We start from the raw sequence: 18,038 nt of genomic DNA on the forward strand, positions 1-18,038 counted from the left end.
GACTTTATTAGCATCTTCACCCTCTTTGAACGACCAACCTGGACGGCTGGTTGCCTTGGCAACCTATACACAGCAACAGGCAGCTGCGAGGAAGCAAGTCTCTTCTGTTTTTTTTAACTATTTTAAAGTTCCCTTTATAGTTTATGTCGACTAAAAACATATTAGCCTAAGATAATACCTAAACTATTGGTCGAGTCAGTTTTACAAACTCTTTGCAATGCCCGTGCCGAGTAGTAACAATGCAGCTGCATCTGTGAAAAAGGTAACGTTAGCTAAATGATAGCGCCATGTCTCAGTTAGTGAATAGCTAAATAAAAGTTGTACTATCGACTTTAAAGAAGCTGAGAGTGTTTTTTCCCCTACTATAATGGAGCTGATCATTTACTTGGTTGTCATTTGTTTTCACACAGAGCTCAAATGTCCAGAAAGCTCCTGGTGCAAAAGCCACCAAAACTGCAAGCAAAAAGAAGGTGGGTACTGTCTGAGTCACAACAGTCATACCACACTCATAACAGTTCTGAATTGTGGTATCTGTTCAGCTGTTGATGGAAGAACTATGAAAAACACATGCTATTACAACATAATGACTTTTTTTTAATTTAACCAAGACGTTTTCATGTGTTACAGGATGAGGAAGAGGGTGTGGAGACTGGTGAGGGATATGATGAGTGGTCTCATGGGAAAGCACTTACTAAACCTGCGGATCAGCTGGAGCTCAATGAGACTGTAAGAGAAGAACTAGAATGTTTATTGCTCACGTTCAAGTCAGCCAAATGAGGCGTAGACTTTACTGCTGTTGCTTGATTCCCTTTCCCAACTTGACATTCTCATTATCATATTTTGGTCATTCTTTTTGCCAGCAATATCTCTGCCAAGTGAGTCAGGCATGTGCTGTTACTGTATGCTCTCCTCTTTATATCACTAGGAGCTGAAAGAGGAAATCACAAGGATCTTGACTGCAAACAATCCACATGCCCCCCAAAATATTGTCCGGTACAGCTTCAAGGTGAGGAAGTTACAACCAAGCTTATAACCTTACATCGCTGGCTTCACTGCCATACTGAAACCAACTCATATTGTGGAATGAGAAAGGTATATGCTGTTGCGTACCTGTCAGCCCCTCATAACTAAAACACAACAGTTACCTTTAACCAGTGTTCTTGTGCTTTTTGTATAGATTTCAATGATACCATCTAAATTAATATACATTCTCTTCTCTCCTTACCATAACCAAACAAAACTAACACATTTTTCTGCTTGCTGTTACTCACATCATTGCTTGTTCTGTTTCTCAGGAACGTTCCTACAAGCCTATCAGTGCTGTGGATCAGATGGCTCTTCATTTTGTCTTGGAGGGCAGTCTCCTGCATCAAGACTCAGATGAGGCTCGAAGACTGAGGGCCAAGGAGGGTCTTGCTGAAGGTAGATACTGAAACATGTCACAATAATATTCTGTGTTTACAAAGCACAGCAATGCTTGTGTTTGTTATTCAAGTTCAAAATTGTTCATATTCATAATGTTTTTGTGGACATTTTTACATACTGGTTCTTTTCCTCTGGTGTAGTGCATATGTGGTACCACAAGGTGTCACTTTCAACATGTGCCATGAAATTCAAGACCTGCCATGAAATTCAAGATGTGCCTTGCATTAAAAATAAAATCAATGTTTTTACTTATAAGTTCTGCCCTCATTTTATGATTTGATGTTTCTAATGTGTCCAGAGACTGCAAAAGTTGATGCTGGAGCAGAACCTGATGAGGAGAAACCTGAAACCCCGGTAAAAATATATTTTGTTGCATGGGCCACGGTGAAGTGGTTGAGAGTGTCATCTGAGCAACAAAGCTTCCCTGTGTTGGTTTTCCATAGGCTACACCGGTAGAGGATGGAGGGGAAGTGGAGGAAGCTGGGGAAGAGGACAGACCAGACAGCGTTGCCTCCAAAACAGACAAAAAGGAGCCGAAAGTTACTAACCAGTTCAACTTCAGTGAAAGGGCCTCCCAAACCCTCAATAATCCTCTAAGGGTAGGAATCAGCAGGAGTTTTGATATTGAAGTGCATAAAAACATAATATTGATGGGCATACAATAAAATATTCATCACCTAGTGCCTCAAGAGCTTCAGCTGAGTCATTTTTATTTTTGTGCAGGAGAGAACTTGCCAGACGGAACCTCCTCCACGCAGCATTTTCTCTGCCACGGCTAATCAGGTTGTGAATTCCCTGACTTGTTTAAAAGAAATGTTTAGGTCAGAGTTGTTTCTACACTGTTGAGCATCAGCGGATATGTTTACTCTTATAGTATGCCTGTTATAACTCTATAACACTTTTCTCTTTACAGTGGGAGATCTATGATGCGTATGTGGAGGAGCTGCAGAAACAAGAAAAGAACAAAGAGAAGCTGAAAGCTGCACCATCAAAGAAAGATGGTGAAAGAAGTAAAAAGAAGATGATGCTGACAGAAACTCAGGTAACTGCTTACCAACTTCCCAGACTCTATTTGCACCTGTCTATCTAATATATGTATCCATATCTTATATCAAGGTTGATTACCTTGTCCTGTATATTGGTTATATTTTTAGAACTATCAATCTATTTAGTCATTACAGATCTGTATACATCATCTTACTGTAACATTTGATTTCAGTATGTAATGCTTTAAGCTGTCATGTGTTTGATTTTCCAATTGGACATGCATCATGGATTAGAAACACACTGCATGTACAATACATTTATTGTTACCTTTAACTCTTGATAGTGCTCGATCGTTATACTCATAGTAGTGTTGTATTCCATGGTATTTTGATGAGAAATTATTATTTATTTAGAATATAGCCACAGTCTTCTTTCAGGATTCCATCCCAAATTATGCCATGTTTCCTTTATAGAGTGACGACATCACCAAAGTGGCAAAGGCGACCAAGATCTTTGAACGAATGGTCAATCAAAATACATTTGATGACATAGCTCAAGGTATATTCAATTAAACATGTAAAGTGACAGTAAAATGCACAACAATGTCACTGATGCTTTAAGCTGTCACACTTCTTAGTGCTTCTCTTCTCTCCGCCCTATTTTTAGATTTCAAATACTTTGAGGATGCCTCTGATGAGTTCAGGGACCAGGAGGGCACCTTGCTTCCTCTGTGGAAGTTCCAGTATGACAAAGCCAAAAGGCTGTCTGTCACTGCCCTCTGCTGGTAGGTTTGCTCTACAACTCTAAAAATAAGTGTGCTTGTGTAGCTCTACTTTGATTCATTGCGTCCTCCATTGTTGCTACAAGAAAGGAAGGTCCCTAATATATGCAAATGTCCTCAACAGGAATCAGAAATATCAGGATCTTTTTGCTGTGGGAATGGGATCCTGTGAGTATGCAGGGAAATTCAAGATTCATTAGTGAGCAGTTATGTAAACATCAAATCTGATTTTTAGTAGTCACTTTCTATAAAGCATAGTTGGTGTTTGACCTGATCTCTTTTGCACTGTCCCATCTACTCTCCCTTGTCCATTGTCCCTTTCCTGGCCAGATGACTTCAATAAACAGGGGCAAGGTATGCTTGTCTTCTACTCATTGAAGAACTCTGCCTTCCCAGAGTATATCTACGCCACCAGTTCTAGCGTCCTCTGCCTTGACATCCATGAGCAGCATTCCTACCTGGTGGCGGTAGGCTTCTACAACGGCTGTGTGGCTGTCTTCAACCTGAAGGAGGAAGGACTGGGACCTGTGTTTAAAAGTACTGCTAAGACTGGCAAGCACACTGACCCTGTCTGGCAGGTGAGAGGCTTGGAAGAGGGAAAGGTGGATAGGGTGATTGGAGTTCAGGGTGTGTCTGTGTTGTTCATTCAACTCCAGCCACTCCACCCTTGCACTGTCTTCTCTAAATTTGTATGTTCTCATGGTGGGTTTACCATTTTGAGAGCTTTCCCAAACCAGTGACTTGTGAATGGAAGTAGACATCAATGCAAATACCATATAAATTTAACATCTTTGTCAAATAATGTCAGATAATATTTTGAACAAACACATACCACAACTCAAACACATACACCAACTGTTTTATTCTGTTTTTAGTAGATTTATTTATTGTTCTTTGTTTTTCATACAGGTGTGCTGGCAGAATGATGACATGGACAACAATCACAATTTCTATTCTGTGTCATCTGATGGTCGAGTTGTGTCTTGGACACTTGTCAAGGTTAGCCAATAAAATCTGCTTAAGTATACAGTATATTATTTACAGATATTCCCTCATCTGCTTTGATCTCAGTAGAATACATATTCTAACTTTCAACATGCTTGCCAATCAGACACTATGTTAATGAACTGTGTAAATATCTACAACTCATCATAGTGTGCTTGCATGCTTGCAGAATGAACTGGTCTTTACAGACATTATCAGACTGTCGCTGAATGGTGCTGTCCCCGAAGGGCCAGAGGGTACACAGCAGCCAAGCATAGGTAAGGTCTCAGTCACTTTGTGTTGTGTCATCTTGTGCATGTATATAAGACTGTACACATGTGCTGCCTGCACTTCAAATATCACATTTTCATTGGTCCAGCACATCAGGCCAATGTCTGTAACAGCATGTGGCTAATTTAAGTGCTTCATGCCTCTTGTCTGCAGCATGTGGTACATCGTTTGACTTCCATAAACAGATCGACTATCTCTTCCTAGTTGGCACAGAGGAGGGGAAAATACACAAGGTATGTATCAAGGATTCCACTGTCTTAGATTTGGCTGGATGACATAGGTCACATCTAAAATAACATCAAGCATGTTACTGACGTGATCCACTTAGGCAGTCAAATCTCCAATGCGGAGGGGACTACAGCATTATCTGTGATACAATAACATGTATTATATTGAATTAATTAATTAATTATTACATTTTATTAATTGATTAATTTGACATAGTACTAATGATATGAAATAGCAACTTAACCTAATTTAAGTACTTAAGTCACTTAATACTGGACTAATTAAAAAAATTGTTGTCCACATTAAATATTTAGATGTAAAAAATGGGGAAATGAGGCCAGGTTGAAGTTAAGTGCAGATTTTATATATTTTACATGATTTTTCAATGTAGGTCTTTTTGAAGCAATCTGTATATTGTGTACTACATGCACCAGTATACTACTATACTGCACAATTTCAACAGTTAGTAAGTAAAAACTTTCAGTCTTTCAGGCACAAATGTCTGAATTCGTTATCTTTCTCATTCCTTCTGCCTGAATCTTCTGAGTCCCATTTAACAGTATTGTTCATCTGTTACGTTGACTATAATATAATATTTCAGTTTGATTTTGACTATGTCAAAATCATCAACATCAATCCTTATTTTGGTCATAATTTATCTGTGCAAAATTGGCTTGTCAGGTTACATCTTGCCTAATTGACAATGCTAATAAAGTCTCTCAAACCCACGCAGTGACAATAAACTTTTGATCATGATTAGCACACTGCTGAAACAAAGGTTGGGTTAAGCTTATTTGAAAAACTTTTGATGCAAGAATGCTGCTGATGCTGTTTAGCTCTTGTCTCTCTGTATTACCCTTTAATGGCTTTAGTATTATCTTGGGGATGTCTCTCAGTAATCTGCAATGAAAAATACAAGCTCATTTCGTTTGTGGTGCACTTACAGACATCCTGTTGGACTTGCACCCCAGAGGGTATACAAGCTAGAAAGTTTCCATTAATAGAGCTCCATTAAAAGTGCGGGTGTGTGCATGTGTTGTGTGGTTATCCTTACGTGCATGTCCATGTGGCCCGCTGGGAGCCCCTCAGTCTTGACATTATGCGTTTAATGAGTCTCCTTAAGCAGAGGCCCTCTCTGTCCACATTAGACAGCTGGTAGTTTTTGGCTGACCTCCCACCTTCTCTACGCTTTTCTTGCTCATGTTCTCGTTACTGTTATCCTCAAAGACACTCATAAAAGTCTAATTGTTCGCAGTTACTGTGCCCTCATTATATTGATTTAATAACAGAAAAGAGTTTAAATAGCTCACTAGCTAATGTGCACATCCCTGAAATTGGCTGATCTTTATAAAAGTAAACCTAATGCTGGAGGAAAGTCTATCTTCTGTGGCCATAAAAATAATATGGAATATATGTTTATGTATTCCTGGCTGGTAGTAATGTAATCGTTTTATCATTATCAAAAATTGACCCAGAAGATCCACCAAAGAGGCCAAAACCAATAATAGCTGTACCCTGCAAACCTCTGTTACTGAATTTCACTGTCACCCAAATACAGTTAAAATCATATAAAAGAGCTAAACCATTGCATTTGGTGACCTTTTATTACATTAAAAAGATAAAATAACCACATTATTCTACTGTGGATTTCATAACACCATGGTACATAAGCAGTATTTATTTTCATTAATTATGATTAGGAATATTTAGTGTATTTAGTTAAGACTTGCCTGCTGATACTCTGTTGCATATCAAAAATCAACAGTGCTCGATTGACCGGACTTGACACGCTCATTATTTTCTGTTTACTTGTGTTTTGTGTTTTCAGTAATCAGTGTCACAGTTTGTTTTGTAGAAATTTTGATTGTACGTTGCAGGGCTTTGTGACGGGAATGTGGAGAAAGCACTGATATGTTTATTACCATGGTTGTGTCTTAGATCCATGCTGAGTGTGAGAGAACATACACCTTGGCTGCACTCACAGTACTCAAGTAGCTCTAATGTAGGCAGACACACTACCTGGTGTTTATGATGAAATATGCTGTCTGTCACCTCAAGGCCCAGTGACACACGATTCCCGGCAAGAGCAGGACTGATTAAAAATCTTTCACCTATGTAGCTGCAGGTCAGCAATCAACTGTCAGTGCTCGGTAATACAAAAGCTGTCCCCACAAGCTATAAAGCTTGTTTAGTCCTGGATTGTCCAGTTAATTTATCCCTGCAATCTAACTCTGCAATACAAACGGTGGAAATTTAAAGGGTAATTCAACACTGAACCACAGAGGACTTTATTACTCTCTTTGTTTTAAAACTATCAAACATGTTGTGCTTCTGGCTGGCTGTCAATGGCAAATTACATATGCCTAGAAACATAAAAGCATTTTTATGAAAATATTTTTAAAGATTCCTTCAGATTTTCTTCGAAATTTAAAAGTAGTTAAATAAATTTAAGTCATGTCCTTGCTATTCTTTTACATTTTATCATAATCAACAGTACAGCTCAGCCAGTGAACTCAACCTGAAAGTGTCTCTCAGTGCATGTATGCTTACCAACAAAAATGAGGAATAACACATACAGGGAAAGATAACGCTCACATTGTTTTCATTGAAAACCAGAATAAAAGGTGCAAAGAGTGTCAGTCAGGAAAAAAATGGCCACAATTTTATCCTGCAACATGGTAACTAAACTAGAAAATATTTTGTTTTATTTGAACTAATACCAACTAATGCATTTAGCATAATTATCTGATGAGTTTCTGATTCTTTTAATTTCTTTCTTCCTTCCATTTTTTAATTTCTTTTCATTGACTTAATTTTTACTAACCCAATATATAATATAATAAAACCACTTAAAGAACAATAACAGTTTGGATTGCAAGATTTGATTAAGTAACTTTATTGTGTACCTGCTGGGATGATGAGAAATCTACTATGTGCACTATCATGCACATGGTTCCACTGTAATAAAAGAAGTTCTTCTGGACAGTTTTCTAGACAATCTGGTAATCTATGGATTAGTGTTTCAAATGTGTTTGGCTCAGGTACTACAAGAAGGTAATGAATGAATTCAGTGGCTGAAGAATATCTTTAAAATATTGAGAGAAAGCCTAAGTTTACATTTCTATTATTTCTTTGGTCCAAATTAATAATTTTCTATCATTCCCCAGTGCTCCAAGACTTACTCCAGCCAGTTCCTGGAGACCTACAATGCCCACAGCATGGCAGTGGATGCTGTGAAGTGGAACCACTTCCATCCAAAGGTTTTCATCTCTTGCAGTTCGGACTGGACTGTCAAGATCTGGGACCATACCATCAAGTAAGACAGCTGATGGAGTGAAAGAGGGAATACTTGCTGCTAAAAATGACATCTTCAGCCTAGATGCTATCTATTTTATTACAGCTATAAAAAATTATTATTCAAGTTTATCTATATTTTTCATCTATATTTTTTATTTTTCTAGTTTTCCATCTACAGAAACCTTTTTTATTTCCATCTCTGTAAATGTATTGCATTTCTACAACTGTTTATGGACTTTTTGTATCTATAAGGAAACATTGTGGCTTTTGGGTGGCAGGGTGTTAATATTCCAGATTCAGTAAAAACACATATCTGCCATCTCAGAGACCCGGGTTCAATCTCTAGCAGCACTGTGGGAAGATGGTGAGGCTGGTTGGCCTGGGCACCTTTGCAGAGGAGGGCGAGATCTCTGGGGATTAGCTTGAAATACTGAACATGACAGTCTCCTTGTGTAGCTCTCTACTGCTGGGTGACAGGAAGAAGCTGATGACTCCATGTGTGTTGAACTTGACTTATGACTGGCTCTATACTCCCTTGGGGCAACAGTGGAAGTTCAACAGTGACAACGACTGCAGTGCATGGGAGACTGTTCACTTAAAATTGAGTGAAAGATGGAAAAGATGTATAAAAATACATAGTAAAAAAGTGACTTGGGTCATTGGCTAATTTGTAATTTCAAGATTTCCAGCAACCTTAAGTTTTTATTATTTCAGTTTATCAACAGTATTGTGGACTGTTTGTTGATTTCAAAGTACCTTTGTTAGCAGCATTACTAATGTGTATAAATGTGTTTGTACATTCAGTGAAGAAAGGACAAGGTAATCATCATTTGTATAATCTTTGCACAATAATATTAGTCTTCATTACCTTCTTATTCTCACTGTGGGCCCAGTATGATTTTTCTGGCTTATTTGACTAACTCACAGTGCCTCCCACTTCTTGTCAGCACAGACAGCTTGACTGAATAATGATAGTAATCATACACCCATAATGAGAGCCAGGGTTTTCAGGAATGATACATAACATTGCACAGATACAAGACATATTGTTAGTCAGAGATGGTCTGGCTGGATCACACAACTTTTCACAAACTCTTTACCCCACTGTTCAGAAGTGTGAAAGCTAATACCAGAAACTGCTTCTTTTGTTTGATGGCTTAGGCTGCTATAGCCTGTAAAACTGTCAGACAACGTTAGCCAGTGTTGAATGAACTGAAGGGCTTTTAGTAATAGAGGAGAGTTGCATCAAGTCTATTAATCACAGAAAAGGTTAGGTTGACAAATCGGCACCTCTGCCAAGTGATAACTTGGGCACAATTTATGAATCCCAATTGCTCTGACTCTAGATTTACAGTATGTGCAGTGTCATTCCGCTATAAAAAACCCTCTCCTGAAAGACCCAGGGCCAGATTTATCAGCCTTTTGCATCTAATTTCAGACACATTCTATACCTACCAGTGGGCATGCTATTTATCAAACAAGCTCTCCTGCATGCAAGCACAGTTTGTCTGTCATCTGAGGCACATCTTGCACAAAATCAATAAGGGAGGCATGTCCAAATAAAGGTAGGAGTTGGCTGATTGTGCATTCTGGTGTTACTGAGATTCATACAGTTTTTTGCTGAAAATATAATGTATTTAAGAGAGGTTGTGGTGGGTAGGTATGAAACTTAACTCACCAATATTCTGCAGAAATCTCAATGACAGTGGTGAGAGTGTGAGCACACCTCCAAAAACAGTTGAGCTATACTGAAATAGGTCCAAAACAATGAATAAACATAAATGAATGTGAACACAATGTGTGTCCAGTCCAAACAGAGAGGGGATAAAGAGTTTCCTCATTAGCTTGCAGAATGTGCCTAGAAGGCTGACGGCTGTCTTAGTTAGTTGTTGATTGCATAATTAGTTGTTGCCTTAGTAAATCCAACACCAATTACCCACAGAGTGTCATTGCAAATCAGTGTCATAGATGTAAGTCTGGCCTACAGTGTTGCCAAAGTTACAACCTATCAAAGAAAAAGTTTTACTTATTCTGTTTCTCTTTCTTACACACAAACAAACCCTCACTCCTTAATATTTGAAGAAGATGTGTATGTGTCTGGTAGCAGCTTCTAGAAATATTTCATTTCTACATTCAGCTTTCAGTGGGGATTTCAGTGGTGTTTCACAGGATAATAATATGAAGAAACAGTGTGCAAGAGCCTTCTGTTTCATCTCTACATGTTTTCTCTGCAAAGCCCTGATGAGGCATCTTTGTACCACCATGATTTGTAACTGATCAACATGGACAAAAAACTGAAAACTTGCTGGAAGAAATCACAGATATAACATAGCAAAGACAATAGAAATGAAGTGTTCTGTGTTTTTATTTCTATAATGCAGAATCAAACAAAGGATAGATTGACTGTGCACAATCTCAGTAATAACTTTAGACTATTTAAAACATCAGCTTTACCTAACGAGTAACAGTTCTTGTTTGCACTGGATGACATTAAAAGCACCTATCTTTTCATGCAGTTTAATGAACATTTAGAGATTTACTGTCTGACTTTGTGTCTGTGTTTTTCCAGCACTCCGATGTTCACCTTTGACCTGAATGCAGCTGTTGGTGATGTTGCCTGGTCTCCATACTCCTCCACTGTATTTGCTGCTGTGACCACAGATGGAACAGTAAGAGTCATTTTAAACCTTAATTCTCGAACACACACATTGAGTGAGGAGTTTAACAGTTATAACTGTATGTGCTTATTATGGCCTTTTAAATTGTCTGGACAAGGCTACAGTGCACGATCTGTGCATGAGATAAAACACTTGACATTATCCATTGTACAGTGAAAGGTTTTGCCTTATTAGTGATTTTACTTTTTCATATTTTAACGTGTCTACATTATTACATTTGAAATATGAGATATTTTCATGGCTCCAGGTGATATGGGCTGATTTATATGAGGATTTATTGAATGCTTTGTCTGAAGGCTGTGATTATTACCACCACACATCTGCTGTTTGTCTTTGATATCCAGCAAATGACATTTACCTGATAGAACACATGAAATGACAAACAGCTGCACCATCTACCACCTGCTGCCTACTTCATTATCAACCTTATAATATAGTTATGGACTCAGCAGACTAAACCCTCGCCATGGTCAAGGGCTAAACCTCAGATTAATGCAGAATAGCCTCAGGCAATTTAGTTTGTTCAAACACATTTTCTTGTAACAAAGGCAGCTTCCCGCCCCGCCAGTGGTTATTGATTCAAGCCAAAAGTAATTTCAGTAGACGCTGTGTTGCTTATCTCTACATATTTTCTTAGTATGGCTGCAAGCTGTCCCCATCTGTTTGTCTTTGCACCAGTCTGTGCCTCGCTATAAAAGTCCACAGTGTTGTGTCTGACACATTTCCTGTCCAGTGTGCCAAGTGAAGTCGAGTGAGAGTGACAGAGAGGAAATGAGAGCTGAGCAATTTGAGAGCCACCTTATGTGATTGTGTGTGTGTGTGTGTGTGTGTGTGTGTGTGTGTGTGTGTGCGTGTGTGTGTGTGTGTGTGTGTGTCCCATCCTCTCCAATGCCAGTCTACAGTCACCACAGGCAGAACAGATACGGTAGTTTACCCACCATTATGCAAATTATTACACAGCCAAACATCAGTCTTAAGACACAGAAGGGAGGAAACGTTCCCATTTATATTGTATAAGTTGTAAGAAAATAACAGATGACGCAAACAGCTGCTGCTTCAACCCAGAATAAAAACAGCACTTTTTTTAATATCTTCTAAGAAATGAAATCACATGAAATGACTTGCTAGAAAACATATTAAGTCTCATGTATTTTAAGTTAGTCTCTAAACTGGATCAAAAGCAGTTTTTGCAGCAGCTATTAAAAAACTCATTAAAAGCTCATCAGTTGGCATACACTCTACAAGCACAATACCCTCTCCTTTCAAATGAGCAGGATGGACAAGAATATTAAAATTGAACAGATCTAGTCAGTGTGATTGTACCATTTTTTCTTAAAGAAGACCAGTTCAAAACCTAATATACGGCTGGGTTGTGTATGAAACACAAGAGAGCCTTTCATTTGAAACGACGGATACAGGAAGTGACAACACTGGGCCGACCGATGAAGGTTGACCAACCAATGGTGTACCTTCATCAGTGGGTCAGCTGAGTGATGTAACTTCATCTCTCATCATCAGTCGGCACAATCTTCCCCCAGAATAGCAGATTCCTGACAGTACATCTGTGACAAGTGTCTGATAGAGCTCAAGTGACTCATCGTGAGTTGTGCACTCCTTGACGTGCATTTACGGTTGATGACAACCTGGCCGGCTGCATTGTGTGTGTGTGTGTGTGCATGCGTGTGTTCATAAGGATAATGACTTGCCTCACAGGCTGAGGTGTAAGAACCACTGAGGTGTGCAGTACAAACAAATATCTCTCTATTCTCTTCATCTGAGCTGACTGTTGAGGAACTAAAGTGTCAGGAGGAAATAATGAGAAGTCCAGGTTTAGCCCACTGTGATCTCACTCGATATCCGTATATGTTCTCTGTACAGCTCGCCTTCACCTTCTGCTCTTGAACTGCCACATATTTCAGTTAGTATGCTTTCATCAGTTCATGAGAAATTTTAAGATCTGATACTTAACCTCAAAAACCTACAAAACCTCAAGATGTTTTTGTAATTTTTTGACAATTACCTTGCACAACTGATATCATAATCTACCTAACTGTTTGCAATGGTTTAAATACATTTGTTAACATATTAAATTTAAACCTCTACAACAGTGTATTAATATAATTTGGATACATTTCATTTACATTTATTACTCTCTATATTCTTGCACAATTTGCAGACGTAGTCACGGTACACTGAAATCAGTCGTGACTAATAGGGCTTATATACCAACAACAAAAACACTGTAGCTAATGGGTATAGTGATGGAGGTTACTGAAAGTCATACCCTATTAGAATATGATGATTAGTCGCAAGTGATGACTGTGATGCTTTGTGCCGGGCTGATACAGACAGCGTGAACCCTAGCGGCTCGGTCACAGTCATCTTTCTGATAAAAGGAGTGGGCTGCGCTTTGCAGTGGGCTCATTTGTTGTCAACAGATTGTCTAAATGCACTTAGGCACACAAAGAATAATATATGTGATCTGGTTCCTTCTGGATAAAGTTGCCTGTGATTGTGTATTGGGGCTGCCAGCGTGCGCTCACACACAAACACATTAATACACACACACACACACATTAATATGCACATATGGGCAGAAGTGTACACTCATTGAATTACCGGGAACACCCTCCTTGCACCAGATGGTCAGGCTTGCATCACTGCAGAAGCTTGTGCTACACTGCGCTCCCTCTCACATCAAAGACGACATGCTCACATGATGAGAAAAGGCAGTGTACCGCAGATTTAGAGCCTTCCCTTACTCACTGTAGAGGCACATTTTGAAGACTTACAATAAGATGGGTCACTCCTAACTTGCCTTTTTATTTACATCCTTAGTCAGTGTTGTGTTATTGCTATACCCCTGAAATGTCAGTTCGATTCGAGGTTTGTAAATGTAAAGAAGACCAGATCAGAATTTAATATAGGCTGGACCATGGAGGCGGTGGACATTATAAATTCAAGTTTTGACGGTAGTGGGTGCAAATTCAGAAGGCTCATCTCCACCCAGTTACTGCCCCTAGCCTACAGCAAGCACACCTACACTAAACTGATATAACAGCCTACACGAGTCTCATGTTCTACAAGATACAGGAAGGAGAGGAGGCCGATTGCTAAATATCATGAGGTCCCCAGGTAATCCCGTGCAAATTGGGCTTTGAGTGGAAGCACTGTTCACACCCCATGATGAGGCAATAGAACACTGTTTGCAACGATTCATTTTAAAAGAGCAACAGCCAATGGGGACACTCAATCGCTCGGCTAGCTGACCAATGGCGTGATAAAGTTTATCACTCGCCCACTCACTCACTCACTCACTCACTCACTCACTCACTCACTGACACACTCACGCACTCATGGATAGCTGCACGTGTAGGGCAGACTCTTACTGTCCAATCAAAAATGAGGGAAAAAAGATTGATAAACACATTGAGTAGTGTCATCACTCATCTTTTTCAGGTTCACGTTTTTGACCTCAACATCAACAAATATGAGGCTATCTGCCAGCAGCCAGTGGTGTCCAAAAAGAAGACCAAGCTGACTCACGTAGAGTTTAATCCCATTTATCCCATTATCATCGTGGGTGATGACCGAGGCTATGTTACCAGCCTCAAACTCTCTCCTAACCTCCGGAAGAAACCCAAGGTAAGGGACAGTGATTTCTATGCATATTTTAAGCCTACCTGTAAGTAATGAGTAGATCAACTTCTTTTTCAAATGCTTTACCATTATATGTTATTCTTGCCTCTTTATCTTTAATTAGGCTCTTATAGCACATACAAACAAAGCTTGTACACATTAGGTGCCAAATATTCTACCACAGTGGAGTAATGTCTTTTTTTGATATCATTGCACATGTACAGCCTATTGTGTTCTTTTACATACTGTTTTATCTGTAAACAATCTGTTGATGTTCCACATCAATGAAAGCCAGTCGAATGATTCATTCTTTACTCAGCCCTGACCTCAAGCTAATTTGGCTAAATAACAATGGAATGAAGGCCGCCGTTCTCCCCCTCTCCTCAGCAGCTCATTATTAGCATCACTTATCGCCTGTATTTCTCTCTCCCTTTCTCATTTAGGCCAGTTAGCAATTAGCCACAAAAGAAGTCAAGTGTTCTTTGTAATTAAATAAACTTGTTAGAAAATATCATCAGTAGGAGAAGCAGAACAGAAATTATTATTTATGGGAAATTCTACTAAAAAGCTATTTGAAAATTATGATGAAACAGAGTGTTCAGCTGGCCCACTGTTTAAGATGCCTACCACATAACTGTTGCCACTGATGACAATGGTTAATGAGCTGTGGCGTAATCACCGGCCTTACTAAATACAGGAGGAAACCAAATAGCACAGTGAGTCACAACACTTTAATCAGGGCCCATTTAGAGTCATCTCTGCAGCATCCCCAATCGTCTTTTAGGTTGTTTGTGTGCATGTTAACCAGATCAAAATTCTAATAACTAGAGTAATACATATTTATTGTCACTACAAGTCTTTGTGTATTATACATGGCATCGCCAGGCCAGGCTGGGTGCCACACACATAAACTATTCTCCTTCAACCACACACAGACACAGTTTGTATAAGTTCAGCATAACAACACATACACAAACCCAGTGCTACCTCATTAGCGACTTCAGACTGTAGCCCTCAAGCGTACAATTGGGGAATAATTGCACAGTTCAGCACCACTAACAGCGTTCAGCATTTTGTAATCCAGTGTGGCAAATAAGCATCAGGCTCAAACACCCACAGCAAATAATATCAATAATATGTTCCATATAATTGGCACTGCAGCCCACTAAAACCAGCCCGATTGCCATGGTGGTCCATTAATATTACTAAAACACTGGCACAGTGGCCCAGCAATCCAAACTGTGACAATACAAGTCAACGCCCTGGTTTTCATACTCTCAATAAAACAGTCTCTCTCGTCTTGTGGTGCCTCTCAAATAGTTTTTAATTGATTATTTTGAGCTTCCAGGGTCAGAGAGCTCAGGAGTTGTTGCTCATGCATGAAACAGAAATTCATTGGAGGTTGTACTTTGCCAAAGTGTGCTCTACCATGAGCGCTGTCCATTGTGCTGATCCGAGCAGTTATTCCCCAGTTATAAGCCTGAGGGCTACAGTCAGTAATGAGGTGATGATACATCTATGTTCTATTGTGTAGGTATGTAATGTGGTTGTGAAGGGTCAGTGTGTGACCATTTGCCCAAATCCCCCAATGCTCACCAGTACTTTATATGTTTGTAAGTCTGAGGTTTTGTTCACTATTACATCACTAAATTGCACACTACTTTAATCATGTGTACTTATTGTGTACTTGGGCCCCAAGCCTTAAATGTCCCCTGACTGTATACTGTTCTCTTCAACTGTGTGACAACATCAATGTGTTCATCTCATTGGTCTCATTCTTTATTGCCACAAACCAGCACAATATAAAAGCAGTGTTATGTAATGTTTTGTGATAATCTGTTTATCACTGTTGCCTCCCACAAGCTAACTTCTATCAAAGCATTTACATTTGGAAAATGAGGGCAAACAATATTTTGAGCCTTACAGCACAACCGGGGCTTCCTATCTGTATGCATTACTTTAACACAGAGGAAGTCTATAGATAGACAGAGCAGCTCCAGGATTTTACTGCTGCAGTAAGCAAACTAGCAGGGAAACATAGGATTTTAGATAATAAATGAGAACCCATGTGGACATGTTGAGCTATACTGAATTTATATGATTTTGATTAACTTAGAAGGTTTTATTCATTTTAAGTTCAGGTTTGTGCTTTGTCAGCTTTTCTCTCTGCTGTGTGGGAAGCTTTATTGAGCCATACATCATCGCAGCGATATTATGTTGCTTTGGGATTTGATGCTCATTTGTGTAGAGGCTGTCTGTCTGCACCAGCCCCCTCGCTGTATCCATTTAGAACTTTGAATTAGTTTAACCAAAATAGAAATATAGATGTAAACAGCGTTTGTTATATAAGCAGCACTTTAAACTTTTTAGTGCTTCCAAGGAGGAGTTAGCATGTCATCCCCCTTTTCACATCAGTCACTATGTCCCAATTCTATAATAATATTATATAAACTACATTATGTACTATATTAATAATGCACTATTTTTACAATAATTATAAACAGATTTAAGATTTGCACAGTCAGTGTTCATCAAAATTGCAATACCTTTTATTACACAGGCTGGCACTCTAAACATTTTCATACTTCATGTCTTTTTTTGCAAAAGATTTTATGTGATGTCATAGCAGGAAAAGCACATGTGTAACTAATAATACAAATGATAGCATTATATGTAGTTGTTACAGTTCCATCAGGGCTCTGGTATTGTGCACCGTTAATGTAGTAGTTTAATTAGTTACACCTGTGTGTTTCCTGCTTCAACTAGTCAAAATGTCTGTCATCAGATTTGTGAGGTGTTCTAATTGTCAAACATATTCACTGCTTACATTAATAGTTGGTGAGTGTGTCTATGAGTGTCTATAATGCCATGGTAACTACCATTAGTAATCTATTGTGTCAGCAAAGATACAAGAAACAAATGGCCTCTTTGTTTCTGAAAATATAAGTCCACGACATATTTATATCCTGTAGTTAAAATTATCTTACAAACATTAACCGATTTTACAGTTTTATTAATTAATTCATACAAGCTGTAATGCAGGTTGTCTCCTAAAGTCCTAAATGTCAAATGTGTTATTTCCCGATTAAAATGGTTTGTGGTGGATTGTGTCAGACTTCTTCAATCAAGGTCCAACTGAGCCTGAGGAAATCCTGTAACAGTATTGAAGCCTGTTAAATATCCACTCACAGAAGCAGAGAGAACTCCTGCAGCAACACAAGACAAATCTTAAGTCATAATTTGGCTCTTAAGCAGCTGTGCTTTTTTTACACACAGGAGTATTTAACACTCACACCGCAGCTTTGGAAGATCCCTTTGTTGTTTGCAATGCTGTCATTTAGGCAGTAGCTCAATACCCTCAAGGCATATTATAATGGAATGGCAATATAATGGCAATGTAATGGAAAGAAATGATTATATAATGGAGTATTATAAACATTTTGCTACTGATGGTGACCATGCATCAATTTCCATTTCTGTCTGATTGTGTTCTCCTCATGTTAACTGCCTGCTGGGTTTGTGGTCTCCCTCAGTGCTCTGTAAGCATAAGGTCAAGTAAATTCTAATTTCTATGTGTCTATGCATTTTTATAGGCAAAGAAGGGCCAGGAGCTACCTAAAGGTCCAGAAGTGGAAGTAGCCAAAATGGAGAAGCTACTGAGTCTGCTGAGGGAACCAGAGCAAAGCACAGTTTAAAGACTCGCTAACCTGGCAGAATGGTACAATCTC

At 38.9% G+C, this 18,038-nt stretch overlaps 1 protein-coding gene across 1 annotated transcript; it reads left to right on the forward strand.

Annotated features, from left to right (window-relative positions):
- Positions 1 to 217: 217 nt before the first annotated feature.
- dnai1.2 (dynein, axonemal, intermediate chain 1, paralog 2) lies at positions 218 to 18,005 on the forward strand. Its single transcript, XM_053316175.1, has 20 exons — positions 218 to 244; positions 411 to 470; positions 628 to 726; positions 926 to 1,006; positions 1,296 to 1,422; positions 1,724 to 1,779; positions 1,869 to 2,024; positions 2,149 to 2,208; positions 2,339 to 2,467; positions 2,886 to 2,970; positions 3,079 to 3,196; positions 3,318 to 3,361; positions 3,524 to 3,771; positions 4,103 to 4,192; positions 4,368 to 4,455; positions 4,622 to 4,701; positions 7,864 to 8,012; positions 10,563 to 10,662; positions 14,131 to 14,316; positions 17,904 to 18,005. The coding sequence occupies exons 1-20, from the start codon at positions 218 to 220 to the stop codon at positions 18,003 to 18,005; spliced, it is 2,085 nt and encodes a 694-aa protein (XP_053172150.1).
- The last annotated feature ends 33 nt before the right edge of the window (positions 18,006 to 18,038 follow it).

This window comes from Scomber japonicus, chromosome 3 (genome assembly GCF_027409825.1).
Source record: "Scomber japonicus isolate fScoJap1 chromosome 3, fScoJap1.pri, whole genome shotgun sequence".
In the NCBI taxonomy this organism is placed as follows: Eukaryota; Metazoa; Chordata; class Actinopteri; order Scombriformes; family Scombridae; genus Scomber; species Scomber japonicus.